General features: G+C 42.2%; 1 protein-coding gene and 1 pseudogene across 2 annotated transcripts; one reads left to right on the plus strand and one right to left on the minus strand.

The window, feature by feature from the left end:
• Window positions 1-671: 671 nt before the first annotated feature.
• Window positions 672-1,018, minus strand: LOC308650350 (annotated as a pseudogene). The gene has a single exon. The product of its transcript is annotated as an uncharacterized misc_RNA (transcript).
• A 4,758-nt stretch (window positions 1,019-5,776) lies between these two features.
• Window positions 5,777-18,912, plus strand: LOC308650344 (butyrophilin subfamily 3 member A2-like; the record flags this gene model as incomplete). Its single annotated transcript, XM_081296406.1, has 10 exons — window positions 5,777-5,913; window positions 6,715-6,797; window positions 8,331-8,678; window positions 11,488-11,769; window positions 11,876-12,076; window positions 12,350-12,370; window positions 12,459-12,485; window positions 13,630-13,659; window positions 17,887-17,913; window positions 18,269-18,912. The coding sequence occupies exons 2-10, from the start codon at window positions 6,725-6,727 to the stop codon at window positions 18,910-18,912; spliced, it is 1,653 nt and encodes a 550-aa protein (XP_081152532.1). The 5' UTR covers window positions 5,777-5,913; window positions 6,715-6,724.
• Window positions 18,913-26,284: the final 7,372 nt, after the last annotated feature.

Here is a 26,284-nt window from a genome sequence, read left to right on the forward strand (position 1 = left end):
CACACATACATCAAACAGGCCAAAAAAATAAAACAGCAACTTCATAGACAAAAAAAGGAAAAAAAAAAGAAACGTTTTTATCTTTGGACTTTTAAACCATCTCATATAAAACCAACTACTTATAGTACAGCTAAAGTACATACACAAAAAAAGTTACTGGAATGCTCGGAATAAGATTCTTTTTGCTGTTGTTGTTTTTGCTTTTTTTTTTTTTTTTTTTTTTTACAATTTTTTTTCTCCTTTGAGATTATAATGAACATGGTCACATCACAAGTAAAGTCAGAATTAGGACAGAGAACACTCCAAAGGCTGGTTTGGTCATCCGAGATCATTAAAAATGGCTGATCCCTAACAATATGTACAAAATTATAAAATGTAAATAAAAAATATAAAGAAGTTTTCCTTTTTCAAAGTACTTTTAATAAAAAAAATCAGGGCCTTGGAAGTATTGGTTGGTTCTGTTTTCCTCCCCTGTTGCAAATTCACGTGGTGGTTTTGGTTAGGTGGTGAAGAGCGCACGTCATCTTCTGGTGGCACTGCCCCAGGTGGGCGAGCGGGTGGGCGGGTCTCTCTATTGGAAGGTGACCACGTTTAGATTCTGAGATGGAAGCGGAGGGTGAAGAGGTCACGGTGGCCTTTTATTTTTAGTTTAACTTTTCCTTTTTTGCTGTCTAGTCATCCTCATCGGTCTTCTTCTTGGTATCAACATCATCCTGCTCGTCATCTTCAGTTGCCTGTTTGCCCGTAGCTGCCTCAGCCTCCTCATCTTCATCTGCATCCTCTTCCTCACCATTACCTTCCTCCTCCTCCTTTTCCTCACCACCCTCTTCCTCTTCTTCATCTACCTCATTGTCAGCCTCCTGCTCCCCATTTCCCTCTTTGGCATTCCCATTAGCAGGGGGTCTCTTCCATTCTCTGCCTCCTCCACAACTTCCTTCTCCTTTAAGTACTTGGTGGTGATTTCAGAGCTAGTGTCCACGGCCACGTCTGACATGGTGGGGCATGCCAGTGATCCCATACAGTGGGTTAAAAAGGAAATTAGAGTGCAGGGACTGTGGCGATAAAGCTGACGAAGTCCATGGCTGCGCGCCAGAGGTGGTTGCGGCAGTGGAGAGCTGGACCCAGGAACAATGCAAAGATGGCTTCTCAGAGCAGCCAGTCGAGATGAGAGGTTTTTCTCCAGAATGTGCTCCCCCATGATGAGCTGAGTCACCCCAAAGCATCAGGGCAATCCATGTGGTCAGTTATATTCACTGAACAAATATTTATTAAATAGCCAGGATATGATAGGCTCAGTAATCCCAGGCTTTGGGAACACATGCACACCACCATGAAATTTATATTCCAGAGGAAATTTGGACATCAATCAAATAATGAAGACTAACTGTAAGCTGAAAAAGCTTATGTATGCTTGATGTGTGTTATAAGGATTTTCCAGGGTGATTTTTACCATACATAAGTTTTACCTGCCTAAAAACTTTGTGTAAGGTGAATAGCTTTTTTTCTCTTACCCTCTCCCAAAACCTCTTTATATATATATCTATAAAGAGTTTATATATATATATATATATATATATATATATATTTCACTGGGAATGTGCCTCTGTGATTAAGCACCCGTGGGTTCAATCTCTACTTCAAATATATATATCTCCATTCTGGTGTCACATCTCTCTCTCTCTCTATTCACCTTACACAACGTTTTTAGGTAGGTAGAAATATTTTTCTAGTAGGGATGGAACAGAGGGGTGCTTAATCACTGAGGCACATTCCCAGCCCTTTTTATTTTTTATTTTGAGACAGAGTCTTGCTCAGTTGCCTAGATCCTCGCTAAATTGCTGAGTCTGGCCTCCAATTTGTAATCCTCTTGTCTCAGCCTCCTGAGCTGCTAGGTTTATATGTGTGTTCCACTATGCTCAGCTTTTTCTTTTTCTTGAATGCACTGGTCTTTAGTTTCCAGTTACACAGTTTCCTTGTGTGTATACCTAAGGAAGCACCCCAGTTGAAGATATGAAGCTTTCCCTCACCCCAGGAGGCACCCTGCTACCTCTTCTTGTCTTAACTACCTCCTCAGCCTGCCAGAGATCTCCTCATATGACTCTGTCACCACAGCTTCCATCTGTCTATTCTTTAACTTCACATATTTGGAATCCTACAGCATCTGGCATTTTATATATGTCTTGTTTCCTTTAATCCCTTCCACATTTTTAAGATTCCTTTTTTTTAAACCTGATTTTATTCACATGCTTTTTTTAATGTGGTGCTGAGGATTGAACCCAATGCCTCGCACATGCTAGGTAAGCTCACTACCCCTGAGTCACAACCCTAGCCCCACAGTTTTAAGATTTCTTGTCTGCACCTTCATACCTTCTCTGTCTTCCTTCTGGAAATTGCCTTTCTCTCTGCCACATTCTAGCCACAAGGGGGCAGCAGAAGCCAAGGAAATAGGGTGATACTGCCTGGGTGGCCTTTCCATTGGCCCAAGAGCACTCTGGCAACCATGGTGCTGCACCCTTTTGCTGGATCTTGTCATTCCTTCCTCTCTGGGAGGGAGTTTCCAAATGGTTCTGGACACGCCCTCCTTTTAAAAAAAATAAATAATTTTTTTTTTATTTGTCAATGAACTTTTATTTTATTTATTTATATGTGGTGCTGACAGTTGGAGTAGGTGCCTCACACATGCTAGGCAAGCGCTCTACCACTGAACCACAACACCAACTTCACATGCCCTCCTTAAAAGTTATGTATTTTGAAAATGCAGCTAACAAATATGTACACATATTATTCAGCTTATAAGAACAAATAGATATAAGGGTAAAATTTTTATGATAGAAGTTCTGATGTACTCTTTTCCTTCCCTTTTGCCCCCCCCCCCAGGTCCCTGGAGCATTCCAAGTGCTGGTGCCCCCAACTCTTTCAGATTTAGATTGTGCCTTGGGGCAGACCTGCCCCTGTCAGTGTTTGTCCATGTGACCCTGTGACCTTGGATAGCTTCCACATATTGTAGAGACTCCATCCCTCAGCTCTAGAATGAGGACAGTGAGAACCACCTCATGGTATTATACTAAATCATTATGGGAATGAGGTATAAAATGACCCTCAGTGAATGGTGTGCCTAAGTATTTCTTGGTGGTTATTGGAGAGCAGAGGCCCTGTCTGTGCCTGGGGAGAGGAGTCTCTGTGATAGGACAGGAACAAGGTGTGCACCATTCTAGGGAGTGTTAGAATGTGCCTCTTGGGGCTAGACAGGGCCTCTCTTGCTCTGGGCCCCCCTCTACTTCTCTGAGGGTCAGAGGTCAACCTTTGAGACCTCTAGGCCTTTTTCCATGATCCAGGTCTGAAATCCCTCCACTGGAACTCACCTGTTTCACATTTGAACATACATGGGCCTGACCTACCTGGGATTGGAAACATCAGTAAATTCTTTCCAGGTCACTGATGGGTCACACATATGGTCAGTGCCTGTGATGGCTCTCTGCAACTGATCTGACTTAGAGTAATTGGGGAACATGTTTCAGATACTCTGGGCCAATGTGTCCATTCTGGTGTCACATCTCCTAATAGGCAGACCAAATGCCAGGTCTGACCTTCCAGCCTCCCTTTTCTTAAAAAAAAATATTTTTAGTTGTAGATGGACACAATACCTTTATTTCATTTACTTTTATATGGTGTAGAGGATCAAACCCAGTGCCTCACATGTGCTGGCCAAGGGCTCCACCACTGAGCCACACCCCCAGCCCTGCTCCTTTCTTTTTATGGCAGCTTTCTCTCAGTCTGCTGTCTTTTCCTTTTAAATTTTTATTTATTGTTTGCTTTTCATTAGTCTAATACATTTCACTCAATTTTCTATAGGCATGTATATTTTTCTCCCTCTAGCCTCACTCCCTTACCCTTCTCTATCTCAGGGCTTGAGTGGGAGGGATATTTTATGTCCCTGGAATCTCAGATGAGGAACGGGTGAATTGCTCATGCAGAAGGTGGTGAGGCAGGTGCTCCAGCCAGGAGGGCTCAGCAGCTGAATTCAGGGTGGGGCTGGGCCAGGCCCTGGCTCCACTAAGAGAGAGAGGCATAAGGAGGTCTCTCAGATACTGGTGGTTGGATATTTCAGGATGTATTCAATCCACAGTATGAACTGAATTGGGGGTCTGGGGGATTAACTACTTTATATAACTGTCACATTTTTAGAATCTCAATGAATTTAATACATTTTACATTAACCATTGTTTTATGGTTTTAGCAATTATCCGAAGCTATTTAGAAAACATTTAATATGGGAAAAGATAAGAGTTATTTATTACGTGTTGGTCATAAAAGAAAGTTAATATTAACCTCATTAGTATTAGGATCATTTAAGTTTATACAAGAAAATTATTTGTGGTTTACTGAATAGTGTTTCTTGTCAAAGCAGCTGAATGGTGATCCTGATGAGCTGGGAGAGGACAGTGCTAAGGTTCGGTGTCCCCTGCCAGTGCTGGTCAGGTATTCTGCCAGTGTTCTTTAAGGAGACCTGACCTGCACTTTGTCACCACTTCCACCCCCTCCTCCCCAAATGGAAGGCAAAGTGCACCTTGGGAGGGAGAATGCTCAGGTCAGGGTGAGATAAGCTTTCTGGCCTGTAATTGAGGCACCTGAGAGTCCAAGGTCCCTTTCAGGATCTTGATCACTTGAGTTACCTGGGGCAAGGGGCTGGGCTTGGCTGGAGATGTGGTGGTGGGAGGCAGTCTCCTGGCACATCTAGCCTCACCCTCCTCTAGGAAGTTACTAGATTGATGTTACCAGATGGCAGGGCTCATGGCTTTATCTCTGCAATTATAATAATGAGAACCATAAGTAAAAATTATGTAGCACAGCTCTTGATAATTAGTAGGGATTCGATATAATTTTGTTTTCTTTCTTTTGTATCATGTCCCTAACATTTCCAATTTAGAGTTTGCCCTTAGGGCAGGGATTGGTGGTGGCATTGTGGGGTGGTTGTGGCATTTCACCTCTAAGTGGGTTGTTCTGCAGTGTTCCAGGAAAATTGTGGGTAGCCTCTTTTTGCTGCTCTGCTGTGCTGCTTTCTTCCTGGTTAAGGGAGCGATGTCCAGAGGGCAGGGCACACTCTGCCCAGGCTCCCTTTGCAAGCTTTCACTTTAGATGGTGGAAGGAACCAGAGAGGGGTTGCTCCTCTAACTGGGAGGGCTTAGTGAGGTCCCCGTGTCAGAGACTCTGCAGAGATCACTGCAACTTATGTCTGGTTCTGCTTTTTCCCCCTATTCCTGGGGACCAACTGCCTTTTGGAAATGAGGAATTTGGGACCCCAGCATTGGACTCAGAAGCAGAGGGTAGGGCTCTAAGTGCAGTTTGGGGCAGCTGCAAATTCTGAGGGCAGCTTTGGGGCCTACTGGGGTCCTTGTGACTCTGACCTATCTCCAGCTGCTGTGTTTAGAGACGCTCCAGGAAATCACAGCCTTTCATAGGTGGGAGAACACAGAAGCAGGTAAGTTGGCTTTGAAGATACCTCTGACCTAAGAGGAGGAAACCAGGGTGAAGCTGGTGGCAGAAAGAAGCTGCGGATGAGCTGGTGCAAGAGGCAGTGGGAGTAGGTAGGTGAGACAGTCTTGTTCTAGGAAGAACCAGGAGAAGCTTAGTGAGGGTTTTTCCTATATTCATTTGTTTTAATGATATTTCTGTAACATTTTCTGTGCCCAGGCCCTGTTCTATTACATGTAGTGACTATAAATTCACCTCATTTTCATTACAAACTTGGGGGGTAGATGTTGTAAGTGTGCCCATCATACAGATAAGGAAACGGAGGCCAAGAAGTTCATTTGGAGAGTGGCTAAGTCTGGAGGGCAGCCTAGAAGTTGGCTCCAAGAATTTGTTCTTCCCAATACCACAGACTGCCTTCTCCCAGCCACTTCCAAACAGTAGGTGATTTGGGGTCTTTTCTCTGACCAGGGCTCATTAGCTCTATGCTCTGTCTCCAGGAAGGGTCCCTTACCTCTCAGGATGAAATCTTTCTTGAAGAAACAGAAGGAAAGGAGAAACCTGTTGGTGGGGATATGTGTGGCCAATGAAAGACCATGTTCTGAGCCCACAGTGGAAGGGACTGGGCTGAGATTCAGGTTTAGGTGAACTCCCCATCTAAAAAGGCAGGACAGGGTTCTGGGCTCCTGTGATGGGCACCACAGCCTCCTTGAGGATGTGTGTGTCTCTGACACTGTCCAGGCCCAACCTGGGCATAACTAGGGGGCAGAACAAGAGAGAAGCAGGAGCTGGATGTCCTTCCTGATGAGAGCCCTGAATCTGGGTCCTCCTTTCTGGGGGGTCATGAGTGGTGTGTGAATAACAGAGAGATAGAGGAATGGCTTCCACCACAGAGCTCCAGGTATGGGGAATGGAAGAGCCTGGTGTTCTGGGATGAGTAGAGCTGCCCTGAGTTGGCCTGGGAAAGAAAGGAAGATTTTCTTACCAGGGAACTCTAATGGTTTCCTGATACCACAATCTTCTCAGAAGAGCTGGAAGGATCCTGGGCTCAGCTGTGTGTCAGTGTCAGGGTTGTGGGGGCCCTAGCACCCTCTTAGTATGATGTGCCACTTTGAAATGCTTTGCTCCAGCAGGGGACTGCTGTCCAGCACTGAGTCCTGCTCTCTATGCTGAGGTGCTGGAGCTCTGGGCTGGACCTGCCTCCTGCCTGCAGGTCTTGGCCCTCATCCTCATCTCTCTCCCCAGCTCTAAAGATATGGAAGGGCGCTGTAGTCACTCCTTGCTCTGCTGTCTCACTTCCCTGCTTCTCCTTGTCCAGCTGTCCATGGGTGAGTGTCCCCATTGGTCTTACTTTGTGGTTTTAAACAGCAGGATATAAAACATCTGAAAGTATATTTACCCTCAATTTTTGTTTTATTGCCTTTTTTGTGTGTGTGTGTGCTGCAAGCGTTAATTCTTTCATTTTATTCCTGAAATATTAATGAAATGTTGATTGTTAGGTGGAATTCTATGAAAGAATCAGACAGAAATTCTGTCATAAAGTTTGCCTTCTAGTTGGAGAGAGTGAGTAATAGTAGGTAGAGCGGCCTAAGTGTATTGAAGGAGATGACCATGATGGGAATTTCAGCAGGGCAAGGTGTGGGCAGTCAGGGACATGGGAGGCAGGTGTGGGCAGGCAGCAGGGTTCAGTGAGGTGGTGTGTAGATGGGAACATAACCCTGGAGAAGGAGGAGTGAGCTGTAGGACCATTTGGAAGGAGGGTTCCTGCAGGGGGAGGAGCCTGTGCAGAGCTGGAAGTGTGCTGAGGTGTGAGGAAGCTCAGAGGCCAGTGTTGCTGGACAAGAGCCCATGGGGAGAGACTCAGCAGGTGAGTTCAGAGGGGTCTTGGGAAGGAGGGTCCACCTTGTCAGGACTGGGGAGAAGTGGGAGCCATGTGGAGGCTTTGAGCAGAGCAGCAACATGGATTATCTCACATGTTAAAAGGATCACTGAGATCAGGAATCCTAGTCATCCTCCAGTTGAGATTTAAAGGTGACTGAGACCAGAGTGGAGAGACACAGGGTTTGAGAGTAGCTCTTTGGAGGCCCATTGCAGTGTGTCCTGCAGAGGAGTCATGTGGTAGCCTCAGAAGCCCAAGAGGACCAAGGGTGGAGAGTGATGTGAACTTGCTTCTTGAACATGCAGTGATGGGGGTTTCTGTGAATGATGAGAGCAGGATCTTCACAGCAGTAAGTAGCATTTGGCTCTGTGTTTCAAAGAAATACATATATTTATATGTATCTCTCTCCTCCCTCAGTGGAGGAGAAAACTATAGACTGAAGTATAAAATTCAGAATTGGAAGAGGGGAATTTCCAGGGTGTGACTGAATGTTCAAATAGTGCTGACCTTTTGTCAGGTGTGCTCTTTGTCAGTTTTGAGGTTTGTCCTTAGACAGGACAAGTTTGACGTGGGATTCACAATGTGTGTTCCCCAGACCACCCTTGGAACTTCTTGTAAATGCACATTCATTGGCCCACCCCAGATCTAGTGAATGAGATGCTCTGCAGTGGGGTCCAGTGTTGTGTGCTCTATAAGGCATCCTAGTGGTTCAGGAGCATGAAAGCTTGAGAACCACTGAATTATAGATTACTTCATGGAAGGGCCTGGGACCAGGAGCAGAAGACAATGAGGAATTGTCCTTGACATCATTTCTGGCCACATCATTATGATCAGAAGACCTCTTCCAAATCTATCAGACTGGAGGGCTCATCTCATGTGGCCCCTGTCCCAGCTTTCCTGGCCTTCCCACCTGGTGGTGTGTGTTCTCTGTTTTTTGGTCTGTGTTTCTCTAGCTTCCTTCCCCCTATGTCTGTGTTCACAGAGCAGTTCGAGGTTATTGGCCCTCAACACCCCATTGTGGCAGTGCTCGGCGAGGATGTCATTCTGCCCTGCACCCTATTCCCAGCCATGAATGCAGAGAACATGGAACTGGGGTGGTTCCGCACCACATTCTCACAGGCAGTGTTCATCTACTGGAACCAACGGGAACAGACTGAGGAGCAGATGGCTGAGTACAGAGGGCGGACCTCACTGGTGAAGAACTTCCTTTCTGAAGGGCAGGCTTCTGTGCACATCCACAAGGTCCAAGTTTTTGACAATGGAATGTACACCTGCTTCTTCAGACATGGAGACTTCTATGAAGAGGCTGATTTGGAAGTGAAGGTGGCAGGTTAGTTTCTTGATGTCTATTCTAGAGACCTTGGGAGTACTGGGTTTGGTTGGAATATCAAGAATCATCCAAATTAATCCTCACATTTTATAGGTGAAATGAAAGAAAAAAGTGGCTTTCTTTTATTCATTGATTCAATACAAGCACTGTTTAGGGGCATCTAAAATAAGTGAGGACTTATCCTGTGCCCAGAGATATATCAGTGTAACAGAGATCCCAGCCATGAGGAGTTTACTTTCAAGAGACAAAGAAAAAAATATAATAAATAACTCAATAGAAGATGTGATAAGATGATAATTACTTAAGACAAAAGACCAAATAGAATTAAGAAAGGGGCACAGGATGTGGGCTGAGAAGTTAGGACAAGCTGTAGTGTTACATAGGGGCTTGGGCAGAGCCTTAATGACAGTCTGAGCAAGACTCAAAGGAAGTAGGTATTTAGCCAGGTGGATATCTGGGGGGCCAGAGTTTAATGCAGATGGAGCACCTGGTATAAAACCTTTGAAGTAGGAGTATGGTTGATTATTCTGCGTATAATGAAGCCATCATGGTTGGTAGGAGTAGTGAGGGAAAGGATGGTAAGAAGTGGCAATACTGGCATAAAGAGATGGTCCTGTATTAACACTACTCTCAGGTGACAGGATGAGGTCATTAGGAGTGGACACCTGGGCTGGCACAAGAGCCCTGGATGTTGATGGGATGGAAGGTGAAAAGGCAGAGGGCAGACAACATGATGATGGTGGCTACTTGCATTTGAGCAGATAGTTCTTGGGTTTGAGTATGTGAGCCCTGAGGGTCTCAGGTTGTGGAGTTTGGGGAGAAGTGTTGGAGAGGAAGGCAGTTACCAGGTCAGTAAAGGCTTTGTGTGCTGTGTTATGGAGTTTGGATGCAGAGTAGGGGGAATCTTAAACAGAGCCATGCTGGGAATGCTCATGTTGGCAGCTGTGAATGGATGGATGGGAGGTGAGCAAGACAGAGGCCTGGAGTGCAGTTATGATGTGGAGAGAATGAGTGCCTGACCTGAGGCATGGCAGTGGGGTGGGAGAGGAGGGGTCAGACAGGTTTAGAAACTAGAGTCAACTGTGTAGATTTGTGGGCCCACACTTTGGAAGGCCAGGAGAAGACTTCAGAGACTTCCAGGATTTTATTTGAACCATTTGTTGTTTTGTGGCAGGACTATTGATAATCATGTGTCAGTTCTACTGCTGTGATAATGCTGTGTAACAAACAGCCACAATCTCAGGTGCATTTGGCAATAAAAATGTATTTAATTCAGGCACTAAGTGAGTTCAACTCATTGTGGCTGAACTTGGCTTATCTCATCTGGGTTTACTCACACCTTTGGTCATATTTCAGAAACATAATTACAACCAGAATATTTCTTCCATGCTAGGAGAAAACACTTTTATACTTTTATTACTGAATAAGCATCAAACCAGAGTGTGATACATAGTATGGTGATCTGTGAATGGATTACACAACCAGAAAAATAATTTCATCATTCTCTTTAGAGCCAATCATATATAATCTCCTGTATATTTGTTTTCAGGATGAACAATGAGTAATCCTCAACTAAGACGGCTCAAAGCACTGTTGTTCCATATAACTCATCCTAAATTTACCTGGTAGTTTGGGAGACCATCTGTGTCATCTAATAGGCTTTATCTGGAAGCAAAATTAACTCCTTCAGCTTTATGACAGGAAGCAGTTTTATTGGAGCAAGATGCCCACATAAGTTAGGCTCCTATCTTTCCACAAAATGGGGGCAAAGTGTTGCTATCTTCCCTGATGTTTACATTTCAAAGAAATGGCTCCCAGGTCCTTGAGAAAGGAATTCCTGAGCCACAAAGCTGGCAGAAAACCTAACCAGTTTTCAAAATCATGTGTAAACATTTCAAAAGAGGAGAAAGTACCTATTTGTAATTGACATTTCCTAAAGCAAATGGTATAAGAAAAAAGAATAAAATATTTTATTCAACAGGGAGAATTAAGCTTTTTACTTGTAATTTTTATTTGTTCTTAAGTCAGCTGGAAAGTTCACCAGGTGCGTCTTGATTGGGTGTGTTCATGTTTTAGGTGGTCATTTGGCTGAACTAGGGCAGCTGTAGCAGGTTGACCAGGCAATGTTACATGAGTCCATCCTCCAGTGGGTAGCCCAGGATTGTCCTCCTGTGGAAATGGCAGAGGGTAAAACCAAGGTGCAAGTGCTTTTCAAACCTCTGCACTAGCCACATTAGCTAATTTCTTATTGGCTAAATCAAATCTCATGCCTGGGCCCAGAGGCAGAAGATAAAGGCTGTAAAAAGTGTGTGGAAGTGGGAGAACTAGGTATAAAGAAGGGTGAGGAATTAGGGAGATTTCAATTTTTGTTTTATCACAAGTGGTACAAATTTATGAATTCAGTTTGGAGTTTGGAGTTTGAGGTGTATGTGAGGAAACTGGGTAAAGATAACTCATGGGAACATGAGTGTAGAAGAGAATTCAGGAGACAAGGTGGTCACTCAATATAATTTTGGACATGATATACAGAGAGGCAGATGTCTCAGGAGAGTGTGTGAGGTGAGAAGAGTGAGACTCAAGGAGGGAGTCCTGGGACCAAATTCTTCCTGTTTGCCTTGGCCTCACAGTTGGGGAGAAGAGCCCACTGCCCTGTGGGGGTCCCTGTGCTCCTTCCTTTCCTTCCCTCTTCCCATAGAATTCTCAGAATTCAACATGAATCCATCCCTCTGAAGTTTTGTGATATCTAGGCAACTTTGGGGTCTCAGGGCCCAAGGTGGCCTCCTGGGGCTCCATAGCTTCCTTCCCACAGGGATGGGCTCTTCCCCCCAAGTGCACATACAAGGGCCAGAAGAGGATGGAGTGCGCGTGGTGTGCAGAGCCTCAGGATGGTTCCCAAAGCCCCAGGTGCAGTGGAGAGACCTCAGTGGAAACAAGTTCCCGATGCTTTCTGAGGCCCACACCCAAGACACTGAGGAGCTGTTTAGTGTGGAGGCCACTCTGGTGGTGAGAGACAGTTCTGTGGGGAATGTGACCTGCTCTGTCCTCAACCCTGTCCTGGGCCAGGAGAAGGCCGTGGCTATTTACATCCCAGGTCAGTGCTGTGCCCACTCCCAGCAGAGCTGTGGGGAGGGCTGGCCTCTCTGAGTGTGCTGGCTCTCCTGGGTGTGCCCCTGACCTGCTCTCTGCCTGGGCCACAGAGTCCTTCTTCCCTCAGGCTTCTCCCTGGAAGCCAGCATTTGCTGTGGTCCTGACCATGCTGGGTCTCCTACTCTTGGGGGCTAGCTATTTAAGCACCAAAGAACATTCCAGAAGAATGCAGGTGAGACAGGAAAAGGAGCATCTGCCGCGGCTTAAGGAGGAGGAACAGCAGGCAAAGGAAGAGGCACTGAAGGCCATTGGTAAGACCCCACAGGGCAAGTGCAGACCTGGTGGTGAGTGGGACAGCTGATAACGGCCAGAGTCTGGGGTCCAGCTCTCTAGGGAGATCCAGGGTCCTGGGCCCAGAGGAGGTGACTGAGCAGATCAGAGAGGAGAGCTAGAGACTGGTGGGGTTGGGTGGGTTTGTAGTTAGAAATTCTAGTGAACAGAAACATTATTCCTAGGTTTTTCCAGGCACAGTCTTTCCTTTTCTTGGGGATGGGTGTTCATACTTTTTTTCATTTTTTTTTTAGATGAACTCAAGGCAGACCTCCGTAAGTTCTTCTTTCCTTCCTGAATTTTCTGTTTCTTTGGTAGCACATGTTCTAGTTCCAAGCTCCCTTCTTTCTTGTTGTTTTTCAGATCAGAGGAAAGAAGCTTATCTGTCTGGTAAGTGACTCTGCAGGTAATCCTTGTTTCCTTATCTTACCTGTGTCCTGGTGACCCTGTACTTGTTTCTGTCTAGGCACAGACATATGGGGCCCCATCCCTGGGAAGCTAGTGGAAGCCAGAACACTGGTCCCTGGACTTTCTTTGACCTTGGCTGCTATTTCCTACCTAGTGCTTGGAAACCTGGGTGTGATGGTGACCCATGGTGTGTCATGTATTCTGCATCTTATTTCAACCCTGGATTGCCCATTATTTTGTTTTATTTCCTTCAATGCATGTAGCTGTTGGACTCCACCTAAAAGATTTAGGCATATAGTATGATTTTATTAAATGATCTATATAAACAAATGGTGTCATTAAGTTTACGAGTGTGACCTTCTGTTTGTGTCCCTACAAATTGCCAGTGAGGGATTATGTTTTCTCCAGCTCCTGAAGGTGCTAATTCAAGGGGGCTGCTCATCACAGGTGGAAATGTGTTGGAGTGAACCAAGTACTTCCTAAAAACTGGTTCTTATTGTCTAGAAATATTTACAAAAGTGAAAAATTGGGCAGTTTTACCACAGAACTCATTGCTGTCTCTAAACCATTCTTCATATTTGGTAATCTCCCAAGTGTCTTTTCAAATTTAAATTTTATTTTTTTCATTTTGTGGTGCTGAGGCATGCACCTGGAGCCTCATGCATGCTTGACAAGCCCTCTACCAAGGTGTACATCCCCACCCCTTTTCAAATATATCTTTGCCAGAAAAAGCCTGGATATAATAATAATACCCCTGACAATTGCAGAGTGAATTATATTTTATTCTCTCAAATATTTTCACACATTTTTATCCTTAGTGGCAAAACTGAATAAAGACAAATAGAATATGGACTTTTATGAGTTTTGAGGCAGATGGTTTTCTGACAGATAGAAATCAGTTGGGCAATGGCAGCAATTGGCCTGTAAAGCCGCTGTCTTCATCTGTGGTCCAGGGGATTTCCCACAACACCCAGCAGTCCCTGCATACTGCATGAGGCCATCTCTTTCTGATTCTCTCCTCCTGTGGGTAGTCTCATCTTTAGAATGGAGGGAGGCCAGGGAAGGTACATTCCTGCTGAGCAGGCTTGTATTAGCTGTGGTCTCACCACCCTGTGTTCCCTTTCAGCCTGGAGGAAGGCCCCCTCCCTGTATGCAGGTAAGTGACTCTGGTGTTTCCTTGGCCTTTCCTCCTTTTGGCTCCACCTCTGACCTTCCTTATCAGTGTCCTCCACCCAGAATGGGATGAGGTTTCCTGCTCTCTCTTCTTTAATTTGTTTCCCACCCCTCCCAGTTAACACTTTTAACTTCTCTTGTTTTTTTTTTCTTTCATAATCGTCACAGATTAATCTGCCCCCTGCCCAAACTAACCAAAGCCAAGCACAATAGGAAAGCAAAATTCTCCTAAATGGAGAGAAAAATGATTGTAACTTGCATTGGAAGACCACAGAGACTCCTTCTGTTTGGATCAAAGAAGTCACCTCATATTCCTATCTTTTAAACACTCTTCAGTTTTTTAAACATTTTTTTAGTTGTAGATGGACACAATACCTTTATTTTATTTTTATGTGGTGCTGAGGAACAAACCCAGTGCCTCATGCCTGGTAGGCGAGCGCTCTACTTCTGAGCCACAACCCCAGCCCCAAATCATTCTTCATTTTTGGTAATTTCCCAAATGTCTTTTTTAATTTTGATTTTAGTTTTTCAATCGCATTTAACTGTTGGTACAGTGGCACTGGAGAATTCAGTTGTGAGCAGAGCCTGGATGGAACAGGGTTGGAACTGGGGATAGGAATTGCTGGTCTCCCAAAACTTCAGAAATCATATTTGACAGTTTAGGAATTTCACCTTCCTAATGTGGGGCCTTGGTTCTCTATTCCCTTTACCCCAAATTCCCACTGTTTTGGTCCAGATTTGGTTTTCTTGTTTTTTTTTTTTTTTTTTTTTTTTTTCTGGTCCTCTGGATATTGGTCTTCTCTCAGCCACCTCCTACTCTGACTCGCTGTCCTAGCTGGGTTTCTTCCAAGCACCTTGGTTTCTGAGAAATGAGTTTCTGGTGTTCTGAATTTTGGGTCTAGGATGTTTAGGGGATCTGTGAACCATGTGAAATTACATACAAAGTCTTTGTTTGTATATAAGGAACACAATGCAATTTATGATGTTCACTATAATTTTCTTTGCTTTTAAGAATTTTTTCATTTGTGTGTTGGTCTTTGAATTTTTTTTAATGTGTGAAGATCATAAAAAGAGAAACCTGGAGAGTTTAATATTGTTTCCCTGAGAAAGGTTTGGAACAAATCAGAAAAGAAAGGATGAGGTGGGAGGAGAGAGGAGGTGAGAAAGAAAGTAGAGTGCCCAAGATTCACATGGACATTTTGGGTGTGCTGAAGCAGTGAGAGATGGAAAATCCCATCCAAGGTGGTTAGAGTTGAGTGTGAAGAGGATTTGTGGGTTTTTTGTGTGCCTGAAATGTAACCAACTCCTTGATACATCTTTGAGAGTTTTCAGTGAATACATTGTGTGTGTGTGTGTGTGTGTGTGTGTGTATGAATTCCATTAAGCCATTTCTAAGTAATAATCTCATTGAATTTGTGATAATGAGACCACCTCCACCTTCCAGTAGCAGTCAGGACAGGCATATGCTAAGGTAGTTTCCTATGCAATGAAAGATAATCCAGAGGAATCTTTAACTCTGGGGGTGAGTTTAGGACCTGTGCCATCTGAATTTGTATAATATGCCCTTTTCCTGCTCTGGATGTTTCTTTTTGGCATCAGGGATATAGACTGTGAGAGACAGAGAAGGGTGAGTCATGGCATCAAGGAGGCTTTGGATTAAAATATCTGAGGAACACTCTTTGAGAATCTTAATGATTTTCCTGGGGACATGTTTATTAAAAAAGAAGGATCACATAGTCTTTTTTAAACCATCTCCCCATTTTCTGCTGAATTAATGTCTATAAGTTTTCATGCATAACTTGCATACTCTTTTATTTTGTAAGGATAAACACCATTGCTATACTAGAATCAACACTGTCATATTGACAGGTGCATAGTGTGAGGTGGACAAATCTCTATTTCATCTTGTTCATGAAATTGTAACAATGAGTTATAAATTAAAATTTTCTGTGGGAATTATGTGAAGGCTGCATTAAGGTGCATAGCATGGTACTTGATACACTGGAGAATCTCAAAAGGTTTTCTCTTTCAGTCCTTCTCCTTTTCTTCCTCGTCTGCTTCCTTTTCCTCTCTTTTCTTCTTCTTTGATAATCTCAGTCAGTTATTATATAGAAAATTATAATTGAATTTCAACTAATGTCTTAGTAAAAAATGATCAAAGTTTACTTTTCTCCGAGGGTTACCTGGGTCTGCTGAGCCATTTTATATGATCTAGTTTCTATCAAGCAACTCAACAAAGATGGAAATACCCATGTAGGTGATTGAACATATATTAGTGGAAATGGGGAGAACAAATTTAAACAAAAATCTTTAAGAAATAAAAATGTTGTTTAGTTCTTATGCTAATCATTCTAATCTTGTTCCTGAGGCTCTTCCCTGTTGGAGGCAAAAGCTTTCCAGTTGAAGACATTTTGGAGTGTATGACATATGTAGACTTTGCTTAGGTCAACTACCTTCCTGACCTCTTTCCAAAAGGGAGTGTGGTGGTTTTAGGAGACTTATGTAGCCTTGGGACGGTGGAGGAAGAGGGACAATGTATTTTCTCTTAGTTATTTCAGGTCTTCTCCATCAGGAGGCTAGTCTGAACTGGTTCATAAGACTCTTGGGTTGGTGTCTCCTGAGAAAAGGCAGTTCTCATCTCATTGCTTGGTCCCCCTTCCCTTGACCCTGAGGTAAAGTCCAAGGTCTGTGTCACTGATTCTTGGTTGCCACTGGACTTTTTCCTCTGATCTTTAGACCTTTTCTGGTTCACTGGTTCACTGGGCCCCTGACTTTTCACCATCTAGCAGAGAATGTGAGATTTTCCTGGTACTCAGCTTCCTAAGTGCAGGAGACAGGGAGGTTCATGGTTTCTGTAAGCACATTTCTCTGCCAGTGCTTTGTTCCACATTGGGTGTGTCATCTATGTGGGCATATTAGTTTTCTATTTGCTGCCAAGTTAATGCAAAATTAGTAGCTTGAGTCTGGGGTTGTGGCTCAGTGGTAGAGTGCTCCCCTAGCACGTTCGAGGCTCTGGGTTCGATTCTCAGCACCTCATAAAAAATAAAGGTATTGACAACTACAACTAAAAAATAAATATTAAAAACAATTAGTAGCTTCAACCAACACAAATATATTATCTTACATGTTTGTAGGCCAGAAGTCCAAGAATGCACAAGTCTGTGTTCCTTTCTGGAGGCTGTTATATTGTGCAGTATCTAGAGGCCATCTGTATTCTCTCATTTGGGGGCCTGTTCTTCCATCTTCAAAGCCAGCATCACAGCATGGTTTTGAGCTTGTTTCTGTGATTCTATCTGCTTCTCTGATATAGCCAAGAAAATTCTCTCTCTATTCACAAGGGTTCATGTGATTAGATTGGACTGGCCCAGAGAATCCAGAAAAATCTCCCCTGCTCAAGAACCTGAATCTTAGTCACATTTGTAAAGTGGCCTAGTCATGGATTTCACACATTCACACACTCTGGAGTTTAGGACTATGGGTTCTATCATAGCTGGAAGTTTTGAAACTTTTTAGGCAATTCTTGTGGGAGGCAAATGAGTAGGTCCAATACTTTTGGGTTTTCCCATATCTTATTGGTCTTTGCGAAGTGGAAGAAAAGTCACTAGTATTGACCTCTCACTGGATATGTTTGTTTCCTGCTTTGAACTTCTTTCTCTCCCATCTTAAAACCCTCTCCATTGCAACCTAACTGGGTGAGATTTCTCTGAGTTCCCTGCATTCATGATTTATTGTCATCCTGCAAGTTCAGCTAAGCTAGATGTAATTCTCTACTCATGGCTTAGAGTTAACCTTACGAGTTCAGCACAGTCAGTTCTTTATAAGTAAATGGAGGTCTTTGAAATTTTATAACCTTAATTGTATCTCAAGATAACCCAGTTTTCAGGATTGTTGTGTGTCTTTGTCTTGAGAAAGCATTATTGGGTAGCTAAATCTGAACAGTGACTTTTCATATTGATATCCTGCATTTTGATCCTGAGGTGTTAAGCTTTAGGCTTAGTCTTCAGGGGAAGTGTGGGTGTTGTGTGTGTGTGTGTGTGTGTGTGTGTGTGTGTGTGTGTGTGTGTGTAAGAAATAAATATAGCAGCTGAATGTTTTCAAACAGATTTTTCCCTTCTTCCTCCCACATTGCTGTGTTTCAGAAGACTGGGTGCTGACCCTGATATGTAAGGACTCCGCAAATCCCTGACATGAGATGTGTGTTCTCTTGTAGATTGGCGGAAGGAACAGTTCCAAGCCTGTGAGTGACTGTGTGCTTCTAGATGTTCCTCCTGTTGCCCTCATGGCTTCTGGCTTCTCCTTAAGTTCTCTGTGGTGATTCAGATGCCGGCATCACCAATGGTGTTGCTGTGGCAGAAGTGATGGTCACAACACTGGTACTGGTTTTCAAGGGTCCTGTCACAATTCTACCCTCGAAATCAGCCTCTGGCTCCTTCTCCTGGTTTAGGATGTGGGCTTGAGTTACAAGACTCATATCTCAGGAGGCTTATCCCCTCCTCAGCTCAGGCAGCTATATGGCTGTGAGGTGGTGGGTGGCTGTGGGCTTTGTTTTGGGGTGGGAGAGGACCTTGAATGACTGAAAATTCTCTCAACAGGTTCTGTCACACTGGATCCAGACTCTGCTCACCACAGGCTTTCTGTTTCTCATGAAAAGACGCATCTGACCTTGGAGGACCCCTGTGTGTACCGTGATGAAAAATGCAGTGTGTTGGGTCTTGAGGGCATCACATCAGGAAGATGGTACTGGGAAGTGGAGATAGAGAATGAATTACACAGCAAGTGGACTCTGGGAGTCGGCAGGAAAGATGTGAGGAGAACAGGCAACTACCTCGAAGCATCACAAAGGGGGTTTTGGGTCATGGGGAAAGTTAATAAGAGTTATTTTGCCCTAACTCATCCTGAGACTTGGTTATCTTCCATGCAGAATCTTTTCAGGGTGGGGGTTTTCCTGGACTACAGTGAAGGGGTGGTCTCCTTCTATAACATGATTGTTGGGTCCCACATTTTCTCTTTCCCTCCAGCCTCCTTTTCTGGAGCTCTGTTTCCCTACTTCATGATTATGTATGGAAATGTGTCCATGACCATCTGCTCCATGGAGAGTGGGTCTGAGGGGCTCCCTCTACCCCTTAACAATTTTCCTCCTTTGGAGGAAACCATGAGCACCCCAAAGGAGGGGTTTAGCTCAGGTTGTGGTGTTGATGGAGCTCCCCCAGAGGCTGAATCTCTGTTACTTCCCTGACACTCTCGGGTTTTGTCCACATAGGGTCCCTTGCTGTCTGTGATCCCTCACTGTGGCTCTTCTGGGGCTATAGACTCCCTGTGTCAAAAGCCCATGATATGAGACTTGGACTGTTCAGTGGGCTTGTCCTTCTCCTCTGTCTTAAGACTTCTGATGTGTGGTTATGAGAGTTCAGTTCATATCTTTTATTTTCTATAAAAGATAAAATTTGGCTCTATTTTAACTGGTTCAGAGAATGTTCAATTTAACTGAGGAGCCCTATTTTTTGGTATTAATAAGTATTTCAAGCAGCTGTAGCAGCACATACCTATAGTCCCATCTACTGGGAAGGCTAAGGCATGTGGATCAATTTATCCCACATGTTTGAGACCAGCCTGGCCAACATAATGATACTCTGTTTCCAAAAACAAAACAAAACAAAATAAAAATACAAACAAAGGAGAGATTACATTACTGCACCTGCATGTGTGTAGAGGAACCTTGAGGTTGAGCGTGGTCCTCAGTTTTATTTATTTTTTTTAAATTTTTATTGTTTGTGCATATTTGGACCATCAGATGACAGTTTAGTATCCAAAAATTTCCAGTGAAATGGAGAGGTGTGTTATTCATTTTTTTTTGTCTCTGTGACAAAATACTGAGAAAATCAACCTAAAGGAGGAGAGATTTATTTTCCTCACAGTTTTAGAGGTTTTAGCCCATAGTCACCTGGCTGCATTGTTTCTGAGTTAGAATGTATGGGAGCAGGTTGGAGTGAGTGGCTCACCTTATGCAGACAGAAGGCAAGAGAGGGAGAGAGAGAGAAAGTGAGGAGGAGAGAGGGGAGGGAAGGAGAAGGAGCAGAGAAAGAATGAGAGGAGAGAGAGAGAGAGAGAGAGAGAGAGAGAGAGAGAGAGAGAGAGTAATATATAGATAAGGGGCCAAGACATAGTCTTCAAGGACACAGTCACAGTTACCTACTTCCTTCCTCTTTCCTAGTCCAAACCCATTGAACTTTCTACCACCTCCCAAAGGGCCACCAGCTGGGGACCAAACTTTTAACACATGAGCCATTGGGAGATATTTCAGTTCCAAACTTCAATGAATGATGGAGTTTTAAGAGAAGAGTCCAACATTTTATGTTATCTGCTCTTCATTTGTCAGGTGGCTTGTTCATGTAGATTTGTTGTCTTATTGAAGTTCAAATGGTTGTAAAATGGTTGAAACATGTATGCACATGTAAAGTATAAAGTCAAAGATGTGGACAGAGTCCAGTATCATTTCATTGCATTTCTGTTCCAAATCCACTCCATGTTGGTTTTTCTTTGTGTTATTGGAACTGGATCTTGTAAACACTTCTTTGCCATCTGAGACAATGTGAGATTGTTGGTACAATGCACTGGAAGGGCCACTGCAAGGCAAGTTAATTCTCTTTCATTCTTTCTTTCTTTCTTTCTTTCTTTCTTTCTTTCTTTCTTTCTTTCTTTCTTTCTTTCTTTCTTTCTTTTTCTTTTCTTTCCTTTACTTCCCTTCCCTTCCCTTCTCTTCCCTTCCCTTCCCTTCCCTTCTCTTTCTGTTCCTTTCCTTTTTTTCTTTTTTGTTACCAGGGATTGAATCCAGGGATACTTAATCACTTAGCAACAATCCCATAATATATTGTTTAAAAATAGTTTTCTTTAGTAGTGGATGAACACAATACCTTTATTTAGTTTATTTTTTAATGTGGTGCTGAGGATTAAAGCCCGTTCTACACACTTGCATCAACAGTGAGCTACAATCCCAGCACCCAACCCCTGCCTTTAAAAATTTGAGACAATCTTATCCTACATTTCCTATGTTGCTGAGGGCATGGATAAGTTGCTGAGGCTGGCTTTGAGCTTGTGATACTCCTTCCTCAGCCTCGAAAATGCTGGGATTACAGGCACGGGCCACCATACTGGGCTGTTTTCCTTTTTTGTTGCAACTTCTGGTGGTGTACAGAAGGCCCACCTTTTGGTGACATAGTAAGAAATGTCTATATTGATGTATTTATCTGTACTTTTAGTCTCTTCCCTAAAAAGTGATTTCTCTCCCTGATTCCTGAAAACATCTCTTAAAAACCTTGGAATTTTCTGTTTAGATGAAGGGAGAGTCTATTGTTTTTAATAACAAGCCCCTTTCAGCCATCTGAGTTTATATTAATAAAACAATTTTTAGAAAGCTCCTGGGTTACCTGAGGATGGGGGAAGGTTACCAAAGGAACAAATTTTATGAATAAAAAATGAAAGAGGGGACAAAATAGAGCTGAATGTTGAATTAATTAATTGCAAGCAGTCAATGATTTGATCAATCAAAATGACACGGTGAAATATCCATAAAATATTGAGGGAGCTTCTGAGTTGATGAACAACAATGTATTCATGTTTCTGGGGGTGCTACCTCTCAAACTCCACCACAGGCAGGTATTCCTGTGCTCGAGGCTTTTCTGGGCCTCACCCTATGTGCATTTCATCTGGCTATTCACTGTATCCTTTACAAGATGTTTTATAATAAATTGGTTAGTAAACAAAGTTGTTTCTGTTGATTTTCTGAGCCCGTCTAGAAAATGGATGTAGAAAATCACCCAATCTAAGAATGGATCTTGGGAATGGAAGATGGTTATTTGGAATGAGATACAAATATAGGATACTACAAAAAAGCTCTAAAGGAGAAATGTGCCTGTTGTGATGTGGAACAATAACTTGTGAACTGCTCCTGACCTGGACAAAGAATATTAAGCGAGAGAAAGAGACCAAAGGTAAAAATGTACCAAACAATCTCAATAATTACTTTGTAAGTTTTCAGTTCTGTATAAATTTTCTGGATGCAGCAAAGCAGGAAGAAGATTTCAAAAGAAAGACACTACTAACCTCATAAAGCTAGGGGCTAACATTTGATTGGATCAAATACCTGATGAAATATCTGATGAAAACAACATAGCAGACTAGATTTCCTAATGGGAAACCATGTTACTCAATATTTCCCAGTCTCCAGGGAAGTCATGTCCCTTTGGATCATATATTCTACCTTTGTAACCTATAAAATAACCTGTCCTTAATGCCTGGTGGTGTGGTTCTTCTTGCTCTTTAGATTGCCCACATTATTCTCTGAGGGATTCTATATTAACTTTTCACTTTCTAATGATGCTCTTCCTCTCTTTACTAAAGCCAGACACATCCTTACATTCTTTTCTGTGGTATGGGCAAGGGTCTGAAAGTCCTGAGTAGAAGTTTTCTTTGCCACTGGACCTCCTTACAGTGACAGGAACTTCAGAAACAGATGGGTAACATGAGGAGCCATCTTGCGATTGTCATCTGAAGTCATGGGGACATACTTTTAAGACTGTGGGGTCCACTTAACCTGTAGGACTCTCTGGTAATTCCTTAATTGAATTATAGGACACCCTGATATATGCAGAGAATTGGTGTGGAAACCTCCAAACATTTGGTGTCACAAATGTTGGAGCAGGGGTATTATGAAAGAGGACACCTGGTGAGTTGGAGCATTACAGATCCATTTCAACCTTCCAGTGGGCCATGGTTCCATCTTCCTCAATGAATTCTGCACCTCAGTCTCATTGGGGACCCTGTCATACATTTTTTTTCCTTCATTGGCTATTCTGCCTCAATTTAGAGGTATATTATCTTTTCCCTATATATGCCATTTCTGCATTCTTTTGAGGCTTCTTTTACTTTTTTTAGTAGTTAACTCCTTTTTTTATTCAATTCTTTTTCTTTTTACTCTGTGTTGGGGATTAAATTCAGAGCCTCAGACATGAATAGGTCTATGTTAAGTTTTCCTTGTTCAAATGATTTATGTGGTTTCTAGACTTTGAGAGAAGCGTCTAAACTACAATAACTTAGTACTTGTTAAAGGAGGTATATCACAGCATGTCAGAAAGAGTAATTGAGAAATTAATCAACTTAGTAAATGCTTAACTCTAACAATAATGTTATATAAATATGTTGATTTTTTGGTGGTTTTTAAGTATTTTCTACATGTAAATATATTACTTGTCAGTTTGCTTCAGAATTATATTATCTGACTTAGAATGTGATGACATTAATGCTAGATCATGTTGCTCAGAATTGCTTGGCCACACCATTGTCACTGTATTTTTCTTATTTCATTTAACTGCCTCATCTTCCTTTTCAACTAACCTGTTACTACTTGGAATACAGATTGGTTCATTATGGTGCCAAATGGCAATATGGGGGTGTTTGATTCAAGAGAAATACAAAATTTAGGGCAACTGAAGTTGTTCATGAAAGAAGCCTTAATCAAGCTTGGCTTTCTGTTGGGAGCTACCATTTAGGAATTGAGTGCACCTTGACCTTGAATGATGAGAATGTGGAGATGTGGCAAGCCAGCCATGGGCTGTGTGTGTGTGAACTATGAGCACTGAGAACACAAAGTGGACTGAACCAACATTGCCCAGCTGTTTGGGCTGGCCTTGCTCTGGTCTTTTTGCTTGCTCTGCCATGATCCCTATACAGCTCATGAGATGGGCATGACCTGCCCAGATGTCAATCAACCTGCTGACAGCAGACATCATGTAGGTAGACTCAATCCCTGAAATCTGACCCCTTGCCTCATTTCAATGGCTTTTTCCCAATAAAAGTGTTCAGCATGTTCTCTCTCTCTCTCTCTCTCTCTCTCTCTCTCTCTCTCTCACTCTCTCTCTCTCTCCATGGACCCCCTAAGGTTGGAGGAACTGTCACAAGACCTAAGGTATTTCTCTGTCTCTGTGTGATTATTTCATGCAGCCCAGTTCACCTGGAGTGACCCTAAATGTTTATTCATGAAATGCAACAGTTTCCATTTGTTTTGTTTCTTTATGTATCTTTAAAGTATGATTTTTAGCTTTGATAAATGTCTGAAGGCAGAGAAACTGTGGTTGGAGTTAAGATACACTACACTGGCATATGATCAACCCAAACTGAGTCAAGAGGACATACACCATTTATACAGACCAATTTCAAGCAGGGAAATAGAAGATACCATCAAAAGCCTACTAACCAAAAAAATCCCAGGACCAGACTGATTCACAGCTGAGTTCTACAAGACCTACAAGGAATAATTAACACCAACACTCCTCACATAATTCCATGAAATAGAATAGGAAGGAACTCTTTCAAACTCATTCTACAAAGGTGGTATCATCCTGTTACCAAAAGCAGTCAGAGGCACATCAAGGAAAGAAAGCTTCAGATCAATATCCTTGATAAACATTGGTGCAAAAATTCTCAAAAATGGGACTGGGGTTGTGATTCAGTGGTAGAGCACTTGCCTAGCATGTTTGATGTACTGGGTTTGACCCCTGGCACCACATAAAAAGAGACAAATAAAAAATAAAAGTATTGTGTCCATCAACAATAAAAAGTATTTAAAAAATTTCAGTAAAATTTTGGCAAATTGCATACAAAAACGTATTTAAAAAATAGTGCACCATGATCAAGTGGGGTTTATTCCAGGATTGCAAAGTTGTTTCAACATATGGAAATCAATAAATATAATTCATCACATCAATACACTTATAGATAAGAATCATATGATTATATCAATTGACGCTGAGAAAACATTTACCAAAATACAGCACACTTTCATGTTCAAGACACTAGAAAAATGAGGAATAGTAGGAACATACTTCAACATTGTAAAAGCTATCTATGCTAAACTCAAGACCAACATCATTCTAAATGGCAAAAAGTTGGAACAAAAAACTGGAACAAGACAGGAATGCCCTCTTTCACCACTTCTATTCAATATAGTCCTTGAAAAACTCTGCCCAGAGCAATTAGACAGATGAAAGGAATTAAAAGTATACAAATAGAAAATGAAGAACTCAATTATTATTTATTGGTGACATGATTTTATACTTAGAGGATCCAAAAACTCCACCAGAAAACTTGTAGAATTAATTAATTGATAGAGCAAAGTAGCAGGATATAAAATCAATACCATATATCAAATGCATTTCTATATATCAGTGATGAATCCTGACAGAGCAATTAGGAAAACTACCCCATTCACAATAGCCTAAAAAATATATGCTTGGGATTTAACTTAATAAAAGGTGAAAGACCTCTACAAAGAAAACTACAGAACACTAAAGAAAGAAATTGAAGAAGACCTTAGAGGATGGAAAGATCTTCTATGCTCTTGGATAGGCAGAATTTATATTGTCAAAACGGCCATACTTCCCAAAGAGCTATACAGATACAATGCAATTCCAATTAAAATCCCAACATCATTTCTTATAGACATACAAAAAGTAATCATGAAATTCATTTGGAAAAATAAGAGACCCAGAATTGCCAAAGCAACCCTTATCAAGAAGAGTGAAGCAGGAGGCATCACAATAACAGACCTTAAACTATACTACAAAGCTATAGTAACAAAAATGGGATGGCATTGGCACCAAAATAGACATGTAGACCAATGGCAAAGAATAGAAGACACAGAGACAAACCCATAAAAATACAGTTATTTTATACTAGACAAAAGTATCATAAAAAAACATTGGATAAAAGATACCCTCTTCAACAAAATGTACTGGAGACCTGGAATTTCATATGCAGCAGAATGAAAATAAACTCCTGTCTCTCACCATGCACAAAACTCAAAGTGGATCAAGGACCTAGGAATTAGTACAGTAACCCTGCGCCTAATGGAGAAAAAAGTAGGCCCAAATCTTAATCAGGTTGGATTAGGCTCTGACTTCCTTAAAAATAGTCCTAAAGTGCAAAAAATAAAATCAAGAATTAATAAATGAGATGAACTCAAATGAAAAACCTTCTTCTCAGAAAAAGAAATAATCAATGAGGTGAACAAAGAGCTTTGAATTTGGAACCAAATTATTGCCACACATATGTCAGATAGAACACTAATCTCCAGGATACATAAAGAACTCAAAAAACTTAATACAAAAAACAAAACAAAACGAAACAAAAAAACAAACAACCAAAGAACCAAATCAAAAAATGGGCTGGAGATTAACAGACACTTCTCAGAAGAAGATATACCTTCAATGAGCAAATATGTAAAAAATTGTTCAACATCTGTAGTAATTAGAGAAATGAAAATCAAAATTACTGTAAGATTTCATTTCATACCAGTCAGAGTGGCAGTTGTCAAGTATACAAACAACAATAAATGTTGATGAGGATGTGGGGGGAAAGGCACACTCATACATTGCTGGTGGGACTGCAAATTGGTGCAACCACTATGGAAAGCAGTGTGTAGATTCCTTAGAAAACATGGAATGGAACCATCATTTGACCCAGCTATGCCACTTCTCAGTCTATACCCCAAAGACTTAAAATCAGCATACTACAGTGACACAGCCATATCAATGTTCATTAGCAGCTCAATTTAT

This window comes from Spermophilus citellus, assembly GCF_964194105.1.
Source record: "Spermophilus citellus genome assembly, chromosome: 5".
Classification (NCBI taxonomy): domain Eukaryota; kingdom Metazoa; phylum Chordata; class Mammalia; order Rodentia; family Sciuridae; genus Spermophilus; species Spermophilus citellus.